Raw genomic sequence first — 20,045 nt, 5'->3', positions numbered from 1 at the left:
TAGTTTCTACTGTACAGCAAAGTGAATCAGATATATTCCCTCTTTTTTCGACTTCCTTCCTATTTAGAGCACTGAATAGCGTTCCCTGTGCCATACAGTAGGTATAATTATTTTAACATAGTATCAGTAGTGTGTGTGTGTGTGTGTATACACACACACACACACACATATATATATATATATATAAGTTTCAATCTCCCAGTTCTTCCTACCCCCTTCCGCTGTGGTACCCAGATGTTTGTTCTCTGTGTCTCTATTTCTGCTTTGCAAATAAGATCATCTATACTGTTTGTCTGGATTCCATAGATATGCATTAATATACGCCTTCACAGTTCTTTACAAAATCTCTCCAAGATATATTTTAGGTAGAAAAATAAACATCAAAGCTAAGAACAAAGTCCGTTGCTAATTTTAAGAAAACTGGTAAGTGAGTATATGTGCAGATTTAACTTGAAGCTTGCATATGGCTAAGCAAAGGAAATACTGCTTTGAATTCCTTTTCAAATTTTCTCTGATACTCATTATGAGTTTTCCTCTTATTTTCCAACTGTTCACTGAATGTCAGTGGAAAAATTAAAATAATTAAACATGACTTAGTTCAAGCTTGCTTAAAACTTAGTATGATTCAGTGGTGTAATGATGAGCTTAGGTTTAATTAACTCTCTTCAGAATAAATATTCCAGTCTCTTTTTATTCCTCTTACTTTGCTTAGATTGTCTAAGATACACTGGGAAATATGGATTTTACTGATGCTATGTGTTCAGGCAGGATGGAGGAGGGTGATGAGGCAGAGAAGGACAAGTGGCAGGGTGGGAGAAAGAGGGGAAGTTGCCAAAGGATAGAGAAACAACTAATAAGATAAGGACTTAAATGTCAATTGAATTAAGGAATAAAAAGCATATTAGATTTTCTAATGTCAGTAGAATGGTGGGACTGAAATCGGATTTAGATAAAAGGTGAGACTGGGAGTGGGAAACTACCTCCCTGGAGCTTTAAATAAGGAACGGAGCATTGATTTGGAATAGAGAACAGAGACTAAGAATAGGGACTTGGGTTTAATAGAGGGGGTGTTGATTACCTTTAGTAGAGACCAGGAGACACTTGATGAATTTCATGGTGTAAGAGGAAGGCACTAACAATGAAGCTGAGGTTGAGTCAGAGGAGAGAGAGGAGGCAGGGCTTCCAAAGAACCAGATGGTAAAGAAATTGAGACTCCCTGAAAGGAATGGACCTCGACACAGCCTCTGGGGCTGCAGAAAGGAGGCAGAGTTAATGAGGGTTCCTTAAGAGGGAGAAAGGATAGAAAGCTGGGGGATTTCATTCCTGTTCACCCTTGTGGGTACCCAAGCTGAGTGGGAGGCTTGAGAGTTTGGTTGAAAGTTTAGAGGAATTGTTTAAAGGCTTTCACTGAGAATTTTCGCTTCCGTAGGTGAGGATGGTAATACTGGTTTTCTGTTTTTTCATATCATTTTGATAACCAAATAATATGAATCAATGGAGAAGGAAACGGTAACCCACTCCAGTATTCTTGCCTGGAGAATCCCATGGACGGAGAAGCCTGGTAGGCTACAGTCCACGGGGTCGCAAAGAGTCGGACACGACTGAGTGACTGAACGGAACGGAATATGAATTAAAGTGATTTGTAACTCAGAATTTTAATATGTTTTTTATTTTTAGGTGTTCTAGTATGGTTCGATAAAGCTGTTTTCCAGAGTAAATATCTCTATACCAATGTAACAAGGAATGCAAGATACATTATCTAGAATGATTAAAAAGGGATATTTTGAAACTGAGCAGTAGGTGAAACTTATCTATCATGGGTTATGATGATAACTATAACTTTTCAGAGTGGGGGATGACATAACTCATGACTCAGTCACAGAGAGTGCATCCTGGGGGTTGGTAAGTCGGGAATTGTTTGTATTTTTTGTTTTCATTTTCATTTATTTATTCATTATTTTTGGCTGTGCTGGATTTTCTCTGCCACGCAGGCTTTTCTCTAGTTGTGGCGAGTGGGAGCCACCCTCTAGTTATGGCACACGGACTTCCCATTTCAGTGGTTCCCCTTGCTGCGAAGCATGGTCTCTAGGGCACGCAAGCTGCAGTAGTTGAAGGAATCCTGTGCATTTAGTAAATGGAAGAAAATATTTGTCAGAGAATATTCTTTAATTGATATGACTGAATTAATACTGGAGGTAAATTGGATAGAAATCTGAGGGAGCTTTTCCAGGTTTCATATGAAGCCATAAGGGTTCGGAATTAAACACAGCAACATGGTAGTGTTTGTCATTATTCAGATGTCCATTTTTCATCATCTCTCCCTAGTTCATAAATGAAACCTATGGAATACTTAACATTCACATGATCTATTGATGAAGTAGATATTAGGGTGGAGCCAAGCAATACCCTTGGAGTTGACATCTAATAAAACTCAAACTTTCAGTGCTTATAAGAAGGTCACAGCAACCAGGAGTTCATGAAAATATAGAAGGACACTTCTAAGGACTGACTCTGAATTAACGCAAAGACCACAGAGACCACCAGTTACTCCACCCGTGGTGATGTCCTTGGGTGTCCTGGTGCAGAGTAGGGACTGGAACTGGGAGAGTATTATCAGCTGCAGTGGTGGATAGATATGTTGTTAATCTAAATGTATTTTCAATATCTGCATTTGTTAAAGTACTCTGGGATCTACGCTTGAGAGACATCCATAACCCTAATGCTGTCATTTATCCCAAACATTAAAAGGTCAACAGAGTCCTACTCTGTGTACCAGAACTGCTTCTTCTATAAGCTGCCTCAGGATCCCAGAGGATTCCTGAACCAAGATGCTTATGTTAGTTTGCCCCCAAAGAAATATACTGGAGACATGCCCAATGAATGTTGATGGTGGCTTCTGTCAGGGTTCATACCTTTTCCAAAGGTGGAAAATGTATTCTGGAGTGAACCCCTCCCTACAGTGAGTTAATAAATGTGAAAAATTAAAAAAAAAAAAAAAAAAACCCCGGGCTCTTGAGCACCAGCCCCAATACTTGTGGCACACGGGCTTAGTTGCTCCAAGCCAGGTGGAATCTTCCTGGATCAGGGATCAAACCCATGTCTCCTGTGTGAGCGGGAGGATTCTTTACCACTGAGCCACCAGGGAAGCTCCCAAACTGTTTATATTTTCATGCAAAGATATTCCTTCTCTTTGGAGCTCAGGCTAATACCACTGTTGTCATACTCTTCCCATTCTCAAAACACCTTGATTTTAATGGCTTCAAAACAAGCGAGCACGCTGGCTATTATGGCAATCTTTCCTTTCTTTCTTTCTTTTTTTTTTTGACTTCAAACAGCAATAGTTTATTTGTGCTCACGTGTCCATGGTTTGGGTGGGAGGGCATGCTCAGTTGTGTTTGACTCTTTGCGACCCCATGGACTGTAGCCCACCAGGTTCTTGGTCCATGGGATTTGCTAGGCAGAATACTAGAGCGGATTGCTATTCCCTTCTCCAGGGGATCTTTCCCCACACAGGGATTGAACCTGCATCAGCAGATGAATTCTTTACCACTGAACCACCTGGGAAACCTTTGGGTGGGAGTTGGTTGACGTAAACTAGTCACACTTTTGGTTCAGATTTGCTCCACAAGTCTTGTCAATTGATGATAAAAGAGCAGAAGTCAAGCCCAGCTGTGCAAAGCATATTTCAAACCTCTGCATAAAGATCTACTAGCATCCCATAGGCCAAGCAAGTTGTGTGTCCAAGTCAATTTCCTTTCTTTTTGATCCTCTGAATATACTCCTCAGTTAAGTTTGCCTCTCCTCTTCCAATATATATGGTTTCTATAAGAGCTACTTGTGAATGAATTCTGTCTAGTTTTTATTCCTCCTGAAATGAGTAGGGATGTCAGAACAGTGTGACAGAGTATTATATCCTAAAAAGCACCTTTGCCCTCTGGTTTTATTTCTGATTTAATTTTTCTGTCTACTGATCTAGATTTTAATTTTTTTTAAAAGGGAGCCAACAGTGACAACTCATTTAAAAAAGTTTTCCCTTGCCCATGAGTTGCTTTTTTTCCAATTTTCTAAATGACTTCTTGAGTTCCTAAAAAGTTTTAAAAATGAATAGTAATAAGCTCAATTTAGTCTCCATGCCAACTACTGATAAGTATTTTTTTCTGCTGACTGATCTTTGTATTGTAGAAAATGTCTTGGCTTAAAGTGCTTTACTTGCTTTCAAGAGAGTAGTTTCTTTTTTTTTTTCCAATCAAGTGAACCAAACTGTCAACAACTTTTATTCAGTACCTGCTTTTATGAACAGCTTAGAGGAGAGGTACCCTAGGGAGATATTGAATTAATAGAAAAGTCCTTGCTATTAGAGGATTTACATTAAAGTTGGACTGAACATATAAATGTTTATTAATTTTTGAAGTAAGTGAGAAGGAAATAAAATAATAAATTGCTACCATCTGCTCCTTTTTAGTTGGTTGAGGATAAAATACCTCAAGAATCTCTTTATCGTAATGCTTGAAGACCTTGAGGTGATCATAGCTTTGTTTTAGCCATTGCACAGACTTCTTTAAGGAGCAATAGGAGAGGTCTTTTTTAAAAAAATAGATTTTTTAAAAAGGTAGATTATTACAAGTCCATGTTTTTGGTAGTGTCCACTTCTGGGCATATTTTAGAAGCTCTGTATGAGGGAACCTTCCCACAGCTCACTGGAATTTAGGAGTTGCAACAGGGCCAACAGGAGAGGCCCAGTCTTCTTTTCAAACAAATAAAGTGGTTTTATTTTCTCAAAAATAGGGTTTGGGGAATGGAGGAGTCCTAGGCAGAATGATTAGAAAGATAAGTCATGGAGAATCATTTTATCTGTTTCCCAATGACTGCCCAGGCAGTGTGCTTTGTTATATGGGGAATTTCTATTGGATTTTTTTCCTATTGACTTTTTGAGATTTATTTTTATTGGCATGCAGTTGATTTACAATGTTGCATTAGTTTCTGCTGTACAGCAAATTGAGTCAGTTATACATGAGTGAGCTACCCAAGAGTGTATATGTAGACATATATAAACATGTATGTATGTACATATATGTGGCCTGTGTCATGTGCTTGCCCGTTTGCAGCTGTTTCACCCATGTATACATATATATATGTATATGTATCTCCATTGAGATCCATATATACATATCTCCATTGACCCAAATCCTTGACATATATCTTTATCTAAATGAGAAGGAGGTGGGTGATGGTGAGCATGGAGCTTCATTTTGTTCCTAGTAAAACTGGGGAGATGTCACTCATTCCCGTTTTCCTAGTCTGGTTACAGTGTTCTGAGATTCTTAGATTTCAGTTTGACTAAGTTCGTTTCCATCAACTAAGAAATACTCTTGGTGGATGGTTAGAAATGGCAACCTACTCCAGTATTCTTGCCTGGGAAATCCCATGGAGAGAGGAACCTAGTGGGCTATGGCCCATGAGGTCGTGAAGAGTCAGAAACAACTTGGCAACTTGGCAACAAGAGGTTAGTTTGCAGGGCTGACTGAGTTCTCAGATTAAAATAGTCTATTTCAAGGTTACTGTGTGGCTCTAGCAGTGTATCTGACATGCATAGAGAATAACTTTTTAACATCTATCCTCCTATAGATGAAAAATTATTTTCAGTAGTAATGATGGAGTAGTAATTGATAATCAAGATTTATTTCCAGCTTTATTAAGATACAATTGACATGGCATTGTGTAAGCTTAAGATGTGCAGCATAATAATTTACATATAAATGATAGCCACAATAACTTTGGTTAACATCTGTCATCTCAAAGAAATACAAAGAAAGAAGAGAAAGTTTTTTTTCTCTTTGTCATGAGAACTCTTAGGTTGACTTCCTTAACTTTTGAATATACTGTACATCAGGGTCCCCAACCTCCAGAATTTAATGCTTGATAATCTAAAGTTGACCTGATCTAATAATAATAGAAATAAAGTGCACAATTAATGTAATGAGCTTGAATTATCCTGAAAACATTCCCTGCCCTGGTCAGTGGAAAAATTGTCTTCCACAAAATTGGTACCTAGTGCCAAAAAGGTTGGGGGCCACTGCTTCATAGTGTGTGTATGTGTGTGTGTGTGTGTGTCCAGGCAAGTGTGTGTGTGTGTGTGTGTGTGTGTCTAGGCAAGAATACTGGAGGGGGTTTCTGTTCTCTTCTCCAGGGGATTTTCCCAACCCAGGGATTGAACCTGGTCTCCTGCATTGGAGGCAGATTCTTTACCATCTGAGCCACCAGGGAAGCCCAATGTATATTAACCATGGTTGTCATGTTGTACGTGACGTACTGGTACTTATTCATCACACAACTGGAAGTCTGTACCTTTTGATCACCTTCATCAAATTCTCTGTCCCTCCCCTGTTAACTACAAACCTCTTTTTTTGTGAGTTTGGTTTTTGGCTTGTTTGTTTGCTTGGCTCGTTATTTTCAGATTCCATGTGTAAGTGAAATTACGCACTATTTCTCTTTCTCCATCTGACTTATTTCACTTCGCATTTTGCCCTCAGGTCCCTTCATGTTGTTCCAAATGCCAGGATCGCCTTCTTTCTCACGGCTGAATAGTAGTCCATTCCACCTCTGCCCTCCCCCAGCCCAAGGAGACTGGGACCAGGACCTTCTACCGCAAAGATCTCCACATGTCTTCCAGAGCTTGCTGTGGCTGTCCCCCTCGTCTGGGGTGGTGCAGATGTCCTGGGACTGGGGGTGATCAGGGACCTCAATTGTGGGAAGAGTCGGGGAGAAGAGGGGCTAGCAGAGCTGTGGAAGCACACGTGGGCCTGGGCTGGGCTGTCGGTGGGAATTCTCAGGCCCTCCTAGTATAGCATAAAAATGGGGAGGGGACTGCTCTCAGTTCTAGCCATTTATTTTCATATCGAAGAGGGAATAAAAAGACCACATCTTATATGTGAATATGTAGTTCAGTTCAGTGGCTAAGTCATGTCTGACTCTTTGTGACCCCATGGACTGTAGCATGCCAGGCTTCCATGTCCTTTACCATCTCCTGGATTTTGCTCAAACTCATGTCCATTGAGTCAGTGATGCCATTTAACCATCTCCTCCTCTGTTGTTCCCTTCTTGTGTCTTCAATCTTTTCCAGCATCAGGGTCTTTTCCGATGAGTCGGTTCTTTGCATCAGGTGGCCAAAGTATCAGAGCTTCAGCTTTAGCACCAGTCCTTCCAGTGAATATTCAGGGTTAATTTCCTTTAGGATTGATGATCTTGGTATTCAGGACTGATTTCCTTTAGCATGGACTGGTTTGATCTCCTTGCAGTCCAAGGGACTCTCAAGAGTCTTCTCCAGCACCACAGTTTGAAAGGTAAATTCTTCTGCACTCAGCCTTCTTTATGGTCCAACTCTCACATCCTTATGTGACTGTTACAGAAGCCATAGCTTTAACTTTATGGACCTTTATTGGCAAAGTGATGTCTCTGCTTTTAAATATTCCATCTAGGTAGGAAAGAGGGTAATCAGGATCTATTACTTTCTACTCTTGTGGATTAAATTATGCCTCACTAAAGGATGGGTGAAATCCTTCCACCCAGCGCCTTGAATGTGACATTTGGGAAGACAGTCTTTGAAGATGTAATTAAGATGTATTCTTTTTCTAGATACTACCTTTTCTTCTAAATCATTCTTATTTTCTTCATAGTTGATATGGGGCTTTCGTCATTGGGATGAACCATAAGAAATAACTGACATTTAACTTATAGAAGTGGTTGTTTCTTTGTTGTATGACTCAGGGAGCTCAAACCTGTTGCTCTGTGACAACCTTGAGGGGTGGAATGGGGTGAGAGAGATTCTAGAGAGAGGGGACGTATGTGTACCTATGACTGATCCATGTTGGTGTATGGCAGAAAGCAACACAGTATTGTAAAGATCTTATGCTTCAATTAAAAACAAATTTATTTTAAAAGTGGATATTTCACATTGTTTAACCTAATACACTAATATTATTAAAGAATTGTTACAGTGACTGAGATTCTTAATTCACCAAAAGAGGTTTAGCCACTTTAAGAATTTGGCTCAATATGTTCATAAATAGACTGGATGGTTGGCAGGAGAGATCACTTATGCTTGTCAGTGATACCACGTTGGCTGAGATTGACAGTATCGTGTAGGACCAGACAGGGATGCAAGATGATACAATCAGTTTGACAAAGTAACATGCACTGGTTAAAATGAATTGCAATTAGGGTGCAGGCAAGGTGTTTGTAAAACAGAATAATTATTTCGAAAAATGCAACAGGAATAGAAACCCTTACGTGGAGTGGGCCACATGCAGAGGAGTTTTAAAGTCAGAGCCGATCAGAGACTCAGGCTCTGACCCATATGCCCTCATGGCATGCCTTTGAGCCATCCACTCTGACTGACCATCTGGACCTCATTGTGTGGATTTTGGCCGCCACCTCGAATGACTGTTGGCCCCATATCAATGATCCCGTTCCATTGTGGCCTATGAGAAATTCATAGTGCCCGAAATAGACGCTAAGACATATCACTGTCATCTTGAATAATATACAAATGCTCTCTACCTGGTGGCTCGGATGGTAAAGAATGTGCCTGCAGTGCAGGAGACCAGGGTTTGATCCTTGAGTCAGGAAGATCCCTTGGAGAAGGAAATGGCAACCCACTCCAGCATTCTTGCCTGAAGAATTCCATGGACAGAGGAACCTGGTGGGCTACAGTTCATGGGGTCACAAAGAGTCGGACAAGACTGAGTGACTAGCACCTTCTTCTTCATTCTCCCTGCAACCCATTCAAACTCTGCTCACCTTTCAAGGCCCAGTTAAAGGTCAAAGAACTCCAGAAAATCTTTCTTCTTTTCTGTAGGCCGTAGACTACATTCTTCAACTTCATACAACATCCAACAAACAGTTCTGGCTGAACATAGCACAATCCTCTTTGCATATTAGCCTTGACTTTGCAGTTTGTAATCCCTTGAGAACAAAGACCAAGGATTGTACGTATTTGCACTCCCGTCTAATATGTAGTCAGTAAAAACATTAGCTGGCTTCTTCAGACAAGACTTGATAAAATTAATGACCACAAAAATAAAAACAGCAAAATGTTGATTTGAGAGAATGAAAGCTTGAGAAACTTTTGTGAAGGTGGATGGCTATGACTCTTATCCTTTTGACTCCTGAACCAAATTTTCCCATCAAGAAACAAAATATATACTTATTTTTCATGTTAATCTTATCCCAAAGTGGGAAAATTATTATATAGATATATATATTTAATATATCTATACGATTTTATTGCATATGAAATTCAAATAAACATAAGGCCAACGTTTAGTAGAATTTTATCTAAGATTCCTTACTTAGAGTTTGTGGTTTCATGTGTTATAAAATGCAGCTAAATGGAAATGATTTTTATTGGGGTTTTGTGTCGTAAATGTGCAAGTGCCTGGTGGACATTTTTAGTGCTGAATTTTCTGATTGTGTGTTTTTTAGACCTCTGGTTAATTATCTAGCCTAATGTCTCTATGAGTTAATGTTTTTAGAATGAGTTATCAAAGTTGATTTTGGAAATAAAGCCCACATAGTCCATTGTATGGAGTATAAATAGTGTTACCCACCCCCCTCCCCTGCCAGCTGCTGTCATATACTTGTGTTTGAATCTATTATGGTTCATTCCTGAGCCAGCATCACTCTTAAGATTCTTTGGAGAACAATCTAAGTCTAACTGGATGTTATTAAATTCTCAGGCCACGGTAAGTGTGACTGTGGCAGATGCAAATGTGATGAAGGATGGTTTGGTGACGCTTGCCAGTACCCAACCAACTGTGACCTGACCAAGAAAAAGAGTAACCAAATGTGCAAGAATTCTCAAGACATCATCTGCTCTAATGCAGGTAAGAATTCTGTCCCCAGAGCATCCTCAAATGAAATCATCAAAGTTGGGTTCTTAATGGAAATATGTAGGCGTCGAGAAATGTTGAACCTTGGAGTGAGACTGCTTTTGAGTGTATTTTTTTTTGAAATGAAATTCAGATAAATCAATTGGGAAAAATGTCATCTTGCTGAGACTGGCAAGTCTGATGCTCTCCAGCTGTTCCACTTGCCTCCTTCAAGCAGGATATTTTCTGGAATAGAAACCCCTGACAGCATTTTATATCAACTGTGAGCCATATTTTCAAATGCTGAATTAATTCTTTTAAAAAGGATTTGTATAAACTGAATTAATTGTTCTCTGTTACAGATCAAGGGGGCTTTGAATTCATATGTTACCATCAAATAGAACTAAACTTTTCAAATTTGGTGGAGGTTTCAGGTGCCCTGGATGTGAAACCCACTGAAGAAGATAGTGACAGCATGAGTTTTATTTAACTGAAATATTTTTCTATCTTGTAGATGTCATTATTTTCTTAGAAATGTACAGAGGAGCTGTTAAAATTAATTACCCAAATCATATAAAACTCAACAACTATGGTTTGGTTTTAATGGTGTTTAGCTAATGTTCAGTTCAGTTCAGTTCAGTCGCTCAGTCGTGTCCAACTCTTTGCGACCCCATGAATCACAGCACGCCAGGCCTCCCTGTCCATCACCAACTCCCGGAGTTCACTCAAACTCATGTCCATCGAATCGGTGATGCCATCCAGCCATCTCATCCTGTCATCCCCTTCTCCTCCTGCTCCCAATCCCTCCCAGCATCAGAGTCTTTTCCAGTGAGTCAACTTGTCGCATGAGGTGGCCAAAGTATTGGAGTTTCAGCTTTAGCATCAGTCCTTCCAATGAACACCCAGGATTGATCGCCCTTAGAATGGACTGGTTGGATCTCCTTGCAGTCCAAAGGACTCTCTAGAGTCTTCTCCGCACCACAGTTCAAAAGCATCAGTTCTTCGGCGATCAGCTTTCTTTATAGTCCAACTCTCACATCCATACATGACCATAGGAAAAACCATAGCCTTGACTAGACGGACCTTGGCTGGCAAAGTATGTCTCTGCTTTTTAATATACTATCTAGGTTGGTCATAACTTTCTTTCCAAGGAGTAAGCATCTTTTAATTTCATGGCTGCAATCAGCATCCGCAGTGATTTTGGAGCCCCCAAAAATAAAGTCTGACACTGTTTCCCCATCTATTTCCCATGAAGTGATGGGACCAGATGCCATGATCTTTGTTTTCTGAATGTTGAGCTTCAAGCCAACCTTTTCACTCTCCTCTTTCACTTTCATCAAGAGGCTTTTGAGTTCCTCTTCACTTTCTGCCATAAGGGTGGTGTCATCTGCATATCTGAGGTTATTGATATTTCTCCCAGCAATCTTGATTCCAGCTTGTGCTTCTTCCAGCCCAGCGTTCCTCATGATGTACTCTGCATATAAGACCTTGACGTACTCCTTTTTCTATTTGGAACCAGTCTGTTCCATGTCTGGTTCTAACTGTTGCTTCCTGATGATGCTGTGAAAGTGCTGCACTCAGTATGCCAGCAAATTTGGAAAACTCAGCAGTGGCCACAGGACTGGAAAAGGTCAGTCTTCATTCCAATCCCAAAGAAAGGCAATGCCAAAGAATGCTCAAACTACTGCACAATTGCACTCATCTTACATGCTAGTAAAGTCATGCTCAAAATTCTCCAAGCTAGACTTCAGCAATATGTGAACCGTGAACTCCCAGATGTTCAAGCAGGTTTCAGAAAAGGCAGAGGCACCAGAGATCAAATCGCCAACATTCGCTGGATCATGAAGAAAGCAAGAGAGTTCCAGAAAAACATCTATTTCTGCTTCATTGACTATGCCAAAGCCTTTGACTGTGTGGATCACAATAAACTGTGGAAAATTCTGAAAGAAATGGGCATCCCAGTCCACCTGACCTGCCTCTTGAGAAAATTGTATGCAGGTCAGGAAGCAACAGTTAGAACTGGACATGGAACAACAGATTGGTTCCAAATAGGAAAAGGAGTACGCTATACTTAAATATTCTTTTGACAGTTGAGTATATAGAAGTTCAAAGTCAGTTTATATTCTCAACCCTGGGTGAAACGAAATGCTCCTGTCCTCACTGGAGGCTCTGATTTCATTGCTTTGGCATCTGATATGAACTGTGGTGGGTTTTTAAAATTCTCTGGGTAGTTCTTCAGCACAGTGGTCCCCAACCTTTTTGTCACCAGGGACCAGTTTCATGGAAAAAATTTTTCCAAGGACTGACAGTGGGATGGATGGTTTAGGGATGATTCAAGTGCATTGCATTTATTGTGCATTTTATTTCTATTGTTATTACATCATCTCCATCTCAGATCATCAGGCATTAGATCCCAGAGGTTGGGCACCCCCTTCTTAAGTAGATCCGGGGGTATGAGTTCTTGCTTTGTGTGCTCTAGACCAGAGTTTGATGACACGTGAATTCCTGCCCTCCTGAAGTTCCCGTGTTTGGGGGACTCCTTTTGCAATCAGAGCTGGGACCTTTCTGCAGTCTTTGAGAGGAATTGCTCTGTGTAGATTCAGGGCAATAGGCTGTTTTGTTAATAGTAATCAGGGCTATTTCCAAGACAAGGTGTGACTGGTGCAGCCGGGAACCATGACGGAAGTCCTGACAGTCAGGTGTTTACTGTCACTCTCCTGGCTTCTCTCCAGTACTGCCTTCTTGTCTTTCTTCTTAGTAAAATCTTTTTACTTCTGGTTCACAATACCCACCTTCCAAACACACACACCCGCACACACACACAGAGACACACACACACAGACACACACACACACAGACACACACACACACAGAGACACACAGAAACTCACTCCCTCTCTCTCAGCTTCATGCTTTCTAAACTTCTTTCGGTAATAAGTTTTGAAATCAATTTCAGTTTTGTTTCTTTGTGGTCTATTTTTGGTTTGATTGATTTTCAAATCCAGTTTTTTTTCTTTTTAATAATAATACATTTAATAATTATTAAAAATTTAATAATACATTTTAACCACCTAAGAATTAGTTTAACTGTTTTTTTTAACTAAGAATTATTTAGCTATTTTACAGTTAAAAATGTTTAACTCTCATGGAATCTAAATGTGTGATTCACTACATCATCATCTCAGCACATCCTAAAGGAGAAAATTTACAGAATTGTTTTATTAGATGATGCAACACGTTGGATAAGATATAAAATGCATTTCTAAGATATTTTTACCTCTATTTTTTAGCATGGATATAGTATTTTTATGTAATCTACTGTCCATATTCCAGTTTTGTCGACTGACCCAACAATGCCTTTTATAGCATCGCCCCCACCTCTGTTCCTGTCTAGGGGCAGTGTTAGGTCTGGTTGTCATAAATCTTCAGACTCCTTTAATGTGTCTTTAGACAATTTTCACAGACAACACGCTCTATTTTGCTCTCATACTCTCCTCTCAGTTTCTTAGCCTTTCAAGTTTCCTTTGGGGATCTTGTCCTCACATGTCTTTCTTTAATGCCTACTTCTACCAGCCTAGTTCAGGACCACTACCCACAAGTTGTGTTAGTCTGAGTCCCTTGGGCAACAAGGAGATCAAACAAATCAATCGTAGAGGAAATAAACCCTGAATATTCATTGGAAGGAATGATGCTGAAGCTGAAGCTCTAATACTTTGGCCACCTGATGGGAAGAGCTAACTCGCTGGAAAAGACCCCGATTCTGGGAAAGGTTGAAGGCAAAAGAAGAAGGGGGAGGCAGAGGATGAGATGGTTGGATGGCATCACCGACTCGATGGACTTGAATTTGAGTAAATGCTGGGAGATAGTGAAGGACAGAGGAGCCTGGCATGCTACAGTCCACGGGGGTTACAAAGAGTCAGGCACGACTGAGTGACTGAACTGAACTGATGGTGTTGCTGAGAGTTGGATACGACTTAGCAACAGGACAACAGCAACAACTGAATTGCTATTACTGATCTTTCCCCCCTCATACCTCAGTGTGGTTTTCAGGAAGCAGCTTGGAGCAGAAAGGGAAGAGGAGCTGTGTGGAGTGGGGAAGAAGATCGAAGGGCAGGGGCAGAGGGAGATGGAGCTGGGAACCAAAGGAGTTCCAGAAGGCGACTCCGGAGGGATACGGAATGGCAAGGCACAGTCTGCAGAGCTGAGCCAGAGCAAAGCGAGTCTCCTGCACCATCGCATCAGGGATATAGGCTGGTGTTCAAAGACAGGGAGTCATCCTAGAAAGAGCCAGCTATATTAGGCAGAATGAAAAGTCAGAACTAAAATAATCTAGCATGAGACAGAAGACCAGTCCTAGAGACTGAGCTAATTGGCAACCAAGAAAGAGCCACGGGATGACACAGCATGAGCGCACGAGTCTGGCACATCTGCTGGGTCTTCCATATGCTGTTTCTTGGAGCCTCAGTTGTGAATTCCACTTGATAAGTAAGACAGGAAGGCTCTGAACTGTTGTCAACCTCCCGCGTCACCTAGGGATGGTTCAGATGTGTGGATTGCAGGGAGCCAGCCTGTGGGGGGTGTCAGGGAGCAGTTGTAGAATTCAGAGCAGAGGCTATGCCTTCTCATCTTCCCTGAAAACAATGGCGGCATCATAATCCTCGTGATGGTACACCTCTCTCCCTATCCGTGAAGTGCTCCTGGTATTCCAACAGATTTCTAAAATCCTTGACCAGTATTCTGGATCCCATACTTTCTGCCTGCAGCAGACACTTTTCTCCAAACTCGAGTCAGAGTCTTCACTGTTCTTTAATTCTCCATCCTTATTCCTTAGCTCAGACTCTTTCTTCAGCATCACAAGGCTTTTCTCCATCTCCTCTTCTTGAAATTCTATCTGTATACCAAGTGCCAACTCAAAACTTAGTCCTTTGCTGTGCCTTTCCTCCTTCACAGAGCCAGCCTGAGGTTCACGCTGCCTTTATAGCATTTGTCACAAATCTGTTGCAAATGCCTTTGCGTCATGTGGTTTCATATATCCATTGTGTAATAAGTATCAATCATCCGGCACATTCTTCCTGATCTATGATTTACTTGGTTTTAATTTTATTCCTCTTATTATCTCCTATAGCACCTACAACTTCACCAGTGATATAATAAGCAATGAGAAAATGTAATGAATAGAGATGTGAATGGTTGAAAGAAAACATGAATAAATGTGAAAATGAAAAAGAAGGGTGATAATTAGAAAAAAAAAGAGATAAGGCAATCCCATGAATTGTAGCATTAGATTCGAAATGAACTTTTATAAATAAAAATAGTTTTCAGGGGAAAAAAAAACAAAAAAATTAAATTTAATAAAAGTAAAATTCACACAGGCATTCTCAAGGAAGAAAAATAACAAGCTCAGGTTCTGTGAAATCACCGTTTATTTGTGACTGTGAGAGAAAGAAGTGACCTGTGTAACAGAATCACACAGAGGGTTGGAAACCAGCAAACAGTGGGAACCATAAATATAAAATGTGTCTGGAGAAAATATTTGGGAGTATGACTAATATACGTGAAGTCTTAATGGGAGAAGACAAAGAACCCAGCATTTGCTGGTAGTACAATGTGCTAGACACAATAGAGTTTTTAGGAAGATGACAGGGTGATATGTTTATCACTTGTTCTTCAGAGTAGCTCTATGAAGTAGACATTATTTGCAGATGAGGAATTTGAGAGTTAGAGATAAAAATAATGACCTCACAAGTGTATAGCTAGAGGGGATTAAGACCTGGATTTAGCTTCAGATCTTCCTTAGCCCTAAATCCATGCTCCTTCTGGTTCAACACATAGAGAATTTACAATATTCAGTAGCTCAATTCAAATTTCAGTATCTTTAGTCCCTTTCCATCCTTTACCTCTCAAAACCAGTCACCGAGTCATCTTTTCTTTCTCCTGAAAATATCCCCATGTGTATTTTCTTTTTTCTAAACTCATGACCACAACCAACATTCCTTCAAATCCACTTTGCCTCATTTCAATGCATTCGCCATGTGACAACCAGAATAACCTGGTGGAAATGAATGCCTGATCACAGCACTCCCTTGTTGAAATATTTCAATGGCTTCTCATTATTCTTGGATGAAAGTTGGAAATCTTCAATGTGACCTCTTTGTTATTGTTCAGTTGTTAAATCATGTCTGACTCCTTGCAACCCCATGGACTGCAGCACACTAGGCTCCCCTGTCCTTCACTATCTCCTGGAGTTTGCTCAAATTCATGTCCATTGAGTTGGTGATACTATCTAACCATCTCATCCTCTGCCACCCCCTTCTACTTTTGCTTTCAATCTTTCCCAGCATCGGGGTCTTTCCCAACGAGTCGGCTCTTCCCATCAGGTGGCCAAAGTATTGAGCTTCAGTATCAGTCCTTCCAACGAATACTCAGGATTGATTTCCTTTAGGATTGACTGATTTGATCTCCTTGCTGTCCAAGGGACTCTCGAGAGCCTTCTCCAGTGCCACAATTCGAAAGCATCAATTCTTCAATGCTCAGCCTTTTAGATTTCCATAAACTTCCCCATTAGTTGCCTTTTTTTCCTTTCATGACACCCTCCGCTTTAGTTTCCACTATACACCAGCTGTCTTTTTTCCCCTCTTATTTCCTCTTTTACTGCAGAGCTTTTCAGAGAAGGCACTGGCAGCCCACTCCAGTACTCTTGCCTGGAAAATCCCATGAACGGAGGAGCCTGGTAGGCTGCAGTCCATGGGGTCGCAAAGAGTCGGACACGACTGAGCAACTTCACTTTCACTTTTCACTTTCATGCATTGGAGAAGGAAATGGCAACCGACTCCAGTGTTCTTGCCTGGAGAATCCTGGGATGGGGGAGCCTGGTGGGCTGCCGTCTATGGGGTTGCACAGAGTCAGACATGACTGAAGTGACTTAGCAGCAGCAGCAGAGCTTTTGCTGTTGTATCTTGCTGGTGGGCTTCTTCACCATCTCACTTCTCTTAGCTGTTATTTTTACTTGGCTTTCAGTTCTCAGTTCAAGAGCCATTCCCCAGGGACCCTTTGACCACCAGGTCTCAGATAAATCCCCTTACTGTGTGTTTCTGCAACACTTGGCACTTCTCCATTTATTTTATCACTTTGGTTTTTACTCATATAAAACTTTAAGAGGAGGTTATAGCTGAATCGATCTCCTGTTGCATTTCCAGAGTCTAGGATGATATCTAGCGAATAACAAAGTCTCAGTTACTCTGTGGTGATGGATGTGATCAATTAAAGATTAAAAAATAAGCATTAAAAAGGAAGCTACTCAAATGGACATTCTACTTCTCAGTATCTTTTGAATGCTGTTTTACTGTCAGTGAACTCACTCTCAGGGGTTGTGGTCAAATCCTTTTAAACTTGACTGGGTATGTGGAAAGCAGTAGACCAGATGGCTGTGGTGCCTCTGTTTCGCCCTGGGTTGCCCTGAGGTTCTGGTTAAGCTCTAGGACTCCATGCATAAGGAAAACCCACTCTGGGCCCTTTGTCATAGGGACATGGGTATCACTTTAACACTACAGATAGGAAGTTTTTAGGAACATCTGAGTTTTTCATTTATTTAAATTTGATAATGAATTCCACAAATGTTTATTAAGCTCAAATATGCACAAAGCATTGAATAAATAACTGGTGAGGAGGATAAGTGAGGTTACTTTTCTCAGAAAGCTTAACATTTTCTGCTTTAGTTCACTCAGACCCAGGTGTAATCAGAAGATATTCATTCATGCATTGATTGGATGGACATTTATAATGTACCTCTGCTCTTGGGGAGTTCAGATTTACATTCATGAAACTAGTAGAGGTCAATCATAATAGCTGTGTGCTATAAAATGTAACTAATGGGCTACAATAATCTCAAAAAAGAATCTCATTATCCGTCTCATCATACACACAGTAAAACCTAATTGGAATATAAAATTGATTGGAATTGTCTTTATCCATGAAAGACAGGTTAAAATTCATTAATTATAATTTATGTGCATTTAACAAATAATTTTTGCTTTGTTTTAATGGTTTAGGTACATGTCACTGTGGCAGGTGTAAATGTGATAATTCAGATGGAAATGGACTTGTTTACGGCAAATTTTGTGAGTGTGATGACAGAGAATGCATAGATGATGAAACAGAAGAAATATGTGGAGGTATGTAAGTTAACTTTGTGAAAAGTAATAGAAGTACTTGATTTTGTCACCTGTTTCACTGAACTTTTATCTCTATGAGTTTATGCACTGGGTCATTGGAGGGACTGATGCTAAAGCTGAAACTGCAATACTTTGGCCACCTTATGCGACAAGTTGACTCACTGGAAAAGACTCTGATGCTGGGAGGGGTTGGGGGCGGGAGGAGAAGGGGACTACAGAGAATGAGATGGCTGGATGGCATCACCGATTCGATGGACATGAGTTTGAGTGAACTCCGGGAGTTGGTGATGGACAGGGAGGCCTGGCGTGCTGTGATTCATGGGGTCGCAAAGAGTCGGACACGACTGAGCGACTGAACTGAACTAAACTCATTTAAGCTGAACCTATGTTTATTTGGAAAATACTTCATATAAGGAAATTCAGACCAAGGCATTCAGAGAAGATTAATAGACCTTTGTTTTTGTCGTTCAGTCACTCAGTCATGTCAGACTCTTTGTGACCCCATGGACTGCAGCACGCCAGGCTTCCCTGTCCTTCACCATCCCCCGGGGTTTGCTCAAACTCATGTCCATTGAGTCGGTGATGCCATCCAACCATCTCATCCTCTGTCGTCCCCTTCTCCTCCTGCCTTGAATCTTTACAGGCATCAGGGTCTTTTCCAGGGAAAAATTGTTTATAATTTTTATTTTGTAACCATTTTATTGAAGTATTATTTACAGTGCTGTGTTAGTTTCAAGCGTACAGCATAGTGATTCAGATAATATATTTGTGCATATATATATATTCTTTTTCAGATTCTTTTTCATTATAGGTTATTATAAGATATTGAATGTAGTTTCCTGTCTTATGCAGTAGGCCCTTGTTGTTTATTTTATATAGAGTAGTGTGTATCTGTTAATCCTAAACTCTGAATTTATCTCCAGTATCCCCTTTGGTAACAGTGTGTGTTTTCTATGTCTGCGCATCTATTTCTGTTTTGTAAATAAATTCATTTGTATCATTTTTTTAGATTCCACTTACAAGCGATGTCATATGATATTTAGAGCAGACTAGTATTTTTTGAGTTTTTCTCTTTAATTTTTTATTATTTTTCGGCTTTACAGAATTTTGTTGTTGTTTTCTAGTACTTTTTAAATGCAGAATCAGATTGTTCCCAGAGAAGAGCCTGATCATTATGGCAACAGGCCAACTGCATGGTTCTGAAGTAGTCCTAGTTGGACTTTGCTCAGCTTTTATTTCATCTCTCCATTGCATGTTTTAATTTCATTTTCTTTCCCATTTTGAACCATAACCCTGTAAATACTGTCATATGCTACTGGGGACACTGAAGACCAATTGGATTATTAGCCTGGAATCTATCCCTCCCCACACACTTAGATAACTTTTTTCATGATTGTTTCTATGGACAACCATTACTCCATCCATTTTTCTGTTGTATCAGTTATTGCAGGCTTGCTAATGTCAAGAGCTGCAATGAGTACTTCTTATTCAATAGGTAATTTAACAGGATCCGAAATGACTTGCCAGGGTTAAATGGAATTTAGACTCCTGTCTATCTCATGCCTGGCTTCCCTTATGGCTCAGTGGGTAAAGAACCTGCCTCGATGCAGGAGACACAGGTTCGATCCCTGCGTCGGGATGATCCCCTAGAGCAGAAAATGTATTCCTGCCTGAAAAATCCCATGGACAGAGCCTGGAAGGCTACAACCCAAAGGGTTGCAAAGAGCTGGACACGACTGAGCGACCATGCACGCACGCACATACTGTCTGATGCCAAAAACTGTGCTATTGATTGCTCCCCACGGAGAACTGCCCTGGAGTTTGGAGCTCCACGAAGAAAGCCCTTCTTCCCACTTGTACTGTAGTAAGAGTTCCTGTCTCTTCTGCTTCCCTCTCTGCAACTCTGTGCCCAGGGTTTCAACCAAGACTGGCACAGGGGAGGAAAGTGAACAGCAGCGAGAATCACTTAATTTGGGAGCACTCTTCTCTGCTGTTATGAGACATTTTA

General features: G+C 40.6%; 1 protein-coding gene across 2 annotated transcripts in view; it reads left to right on the top strand.

The window, feature by feature from the left end:
- The window catches only part of ITGBL1 (integrin subunit beta like 1), a 229,524-nt gene that overhangs the window by 84,642 nt on the left and 124,837 nt on the right, over window positions 1-20,045 (top strand). For both annotated transcript variants that reach the window (XM_088842628.1, XM_055426638.2), the window contains exons 3-4: window positions 9,735-9,881; window positions 17,915-18,037. In XM_088842628.1, the coding sequence (XP_088698754.1) occupies window positions 9,735-9,881; window positions 17,915-18,037 (270 nt within the window). The remainder of the gene's footprint in view (window positions 1-9,734; window positions 9,882-17,914; window positions 18,038-20,045) is intronic.

Source organism: Moschus berezovskii, chromosome 13 (assembly GCF_049115385.1).
Source record: "Moschus berezovskii isolate FMDL1 chromosome 13, NW_MosBer_1.0, whole genome shotgun sequence".
Classification (NCBI taxonomy): Eukaryota; Metazoa; Chordata; class Mammalia; order Artiodactyla; family Moschidae; genus Moschus; species Moschus berezovskii.
Note: the sequence above shows the minus strand (reverse complement) of the source record. Positions and strands in the feature narration are given on the sequence as shown.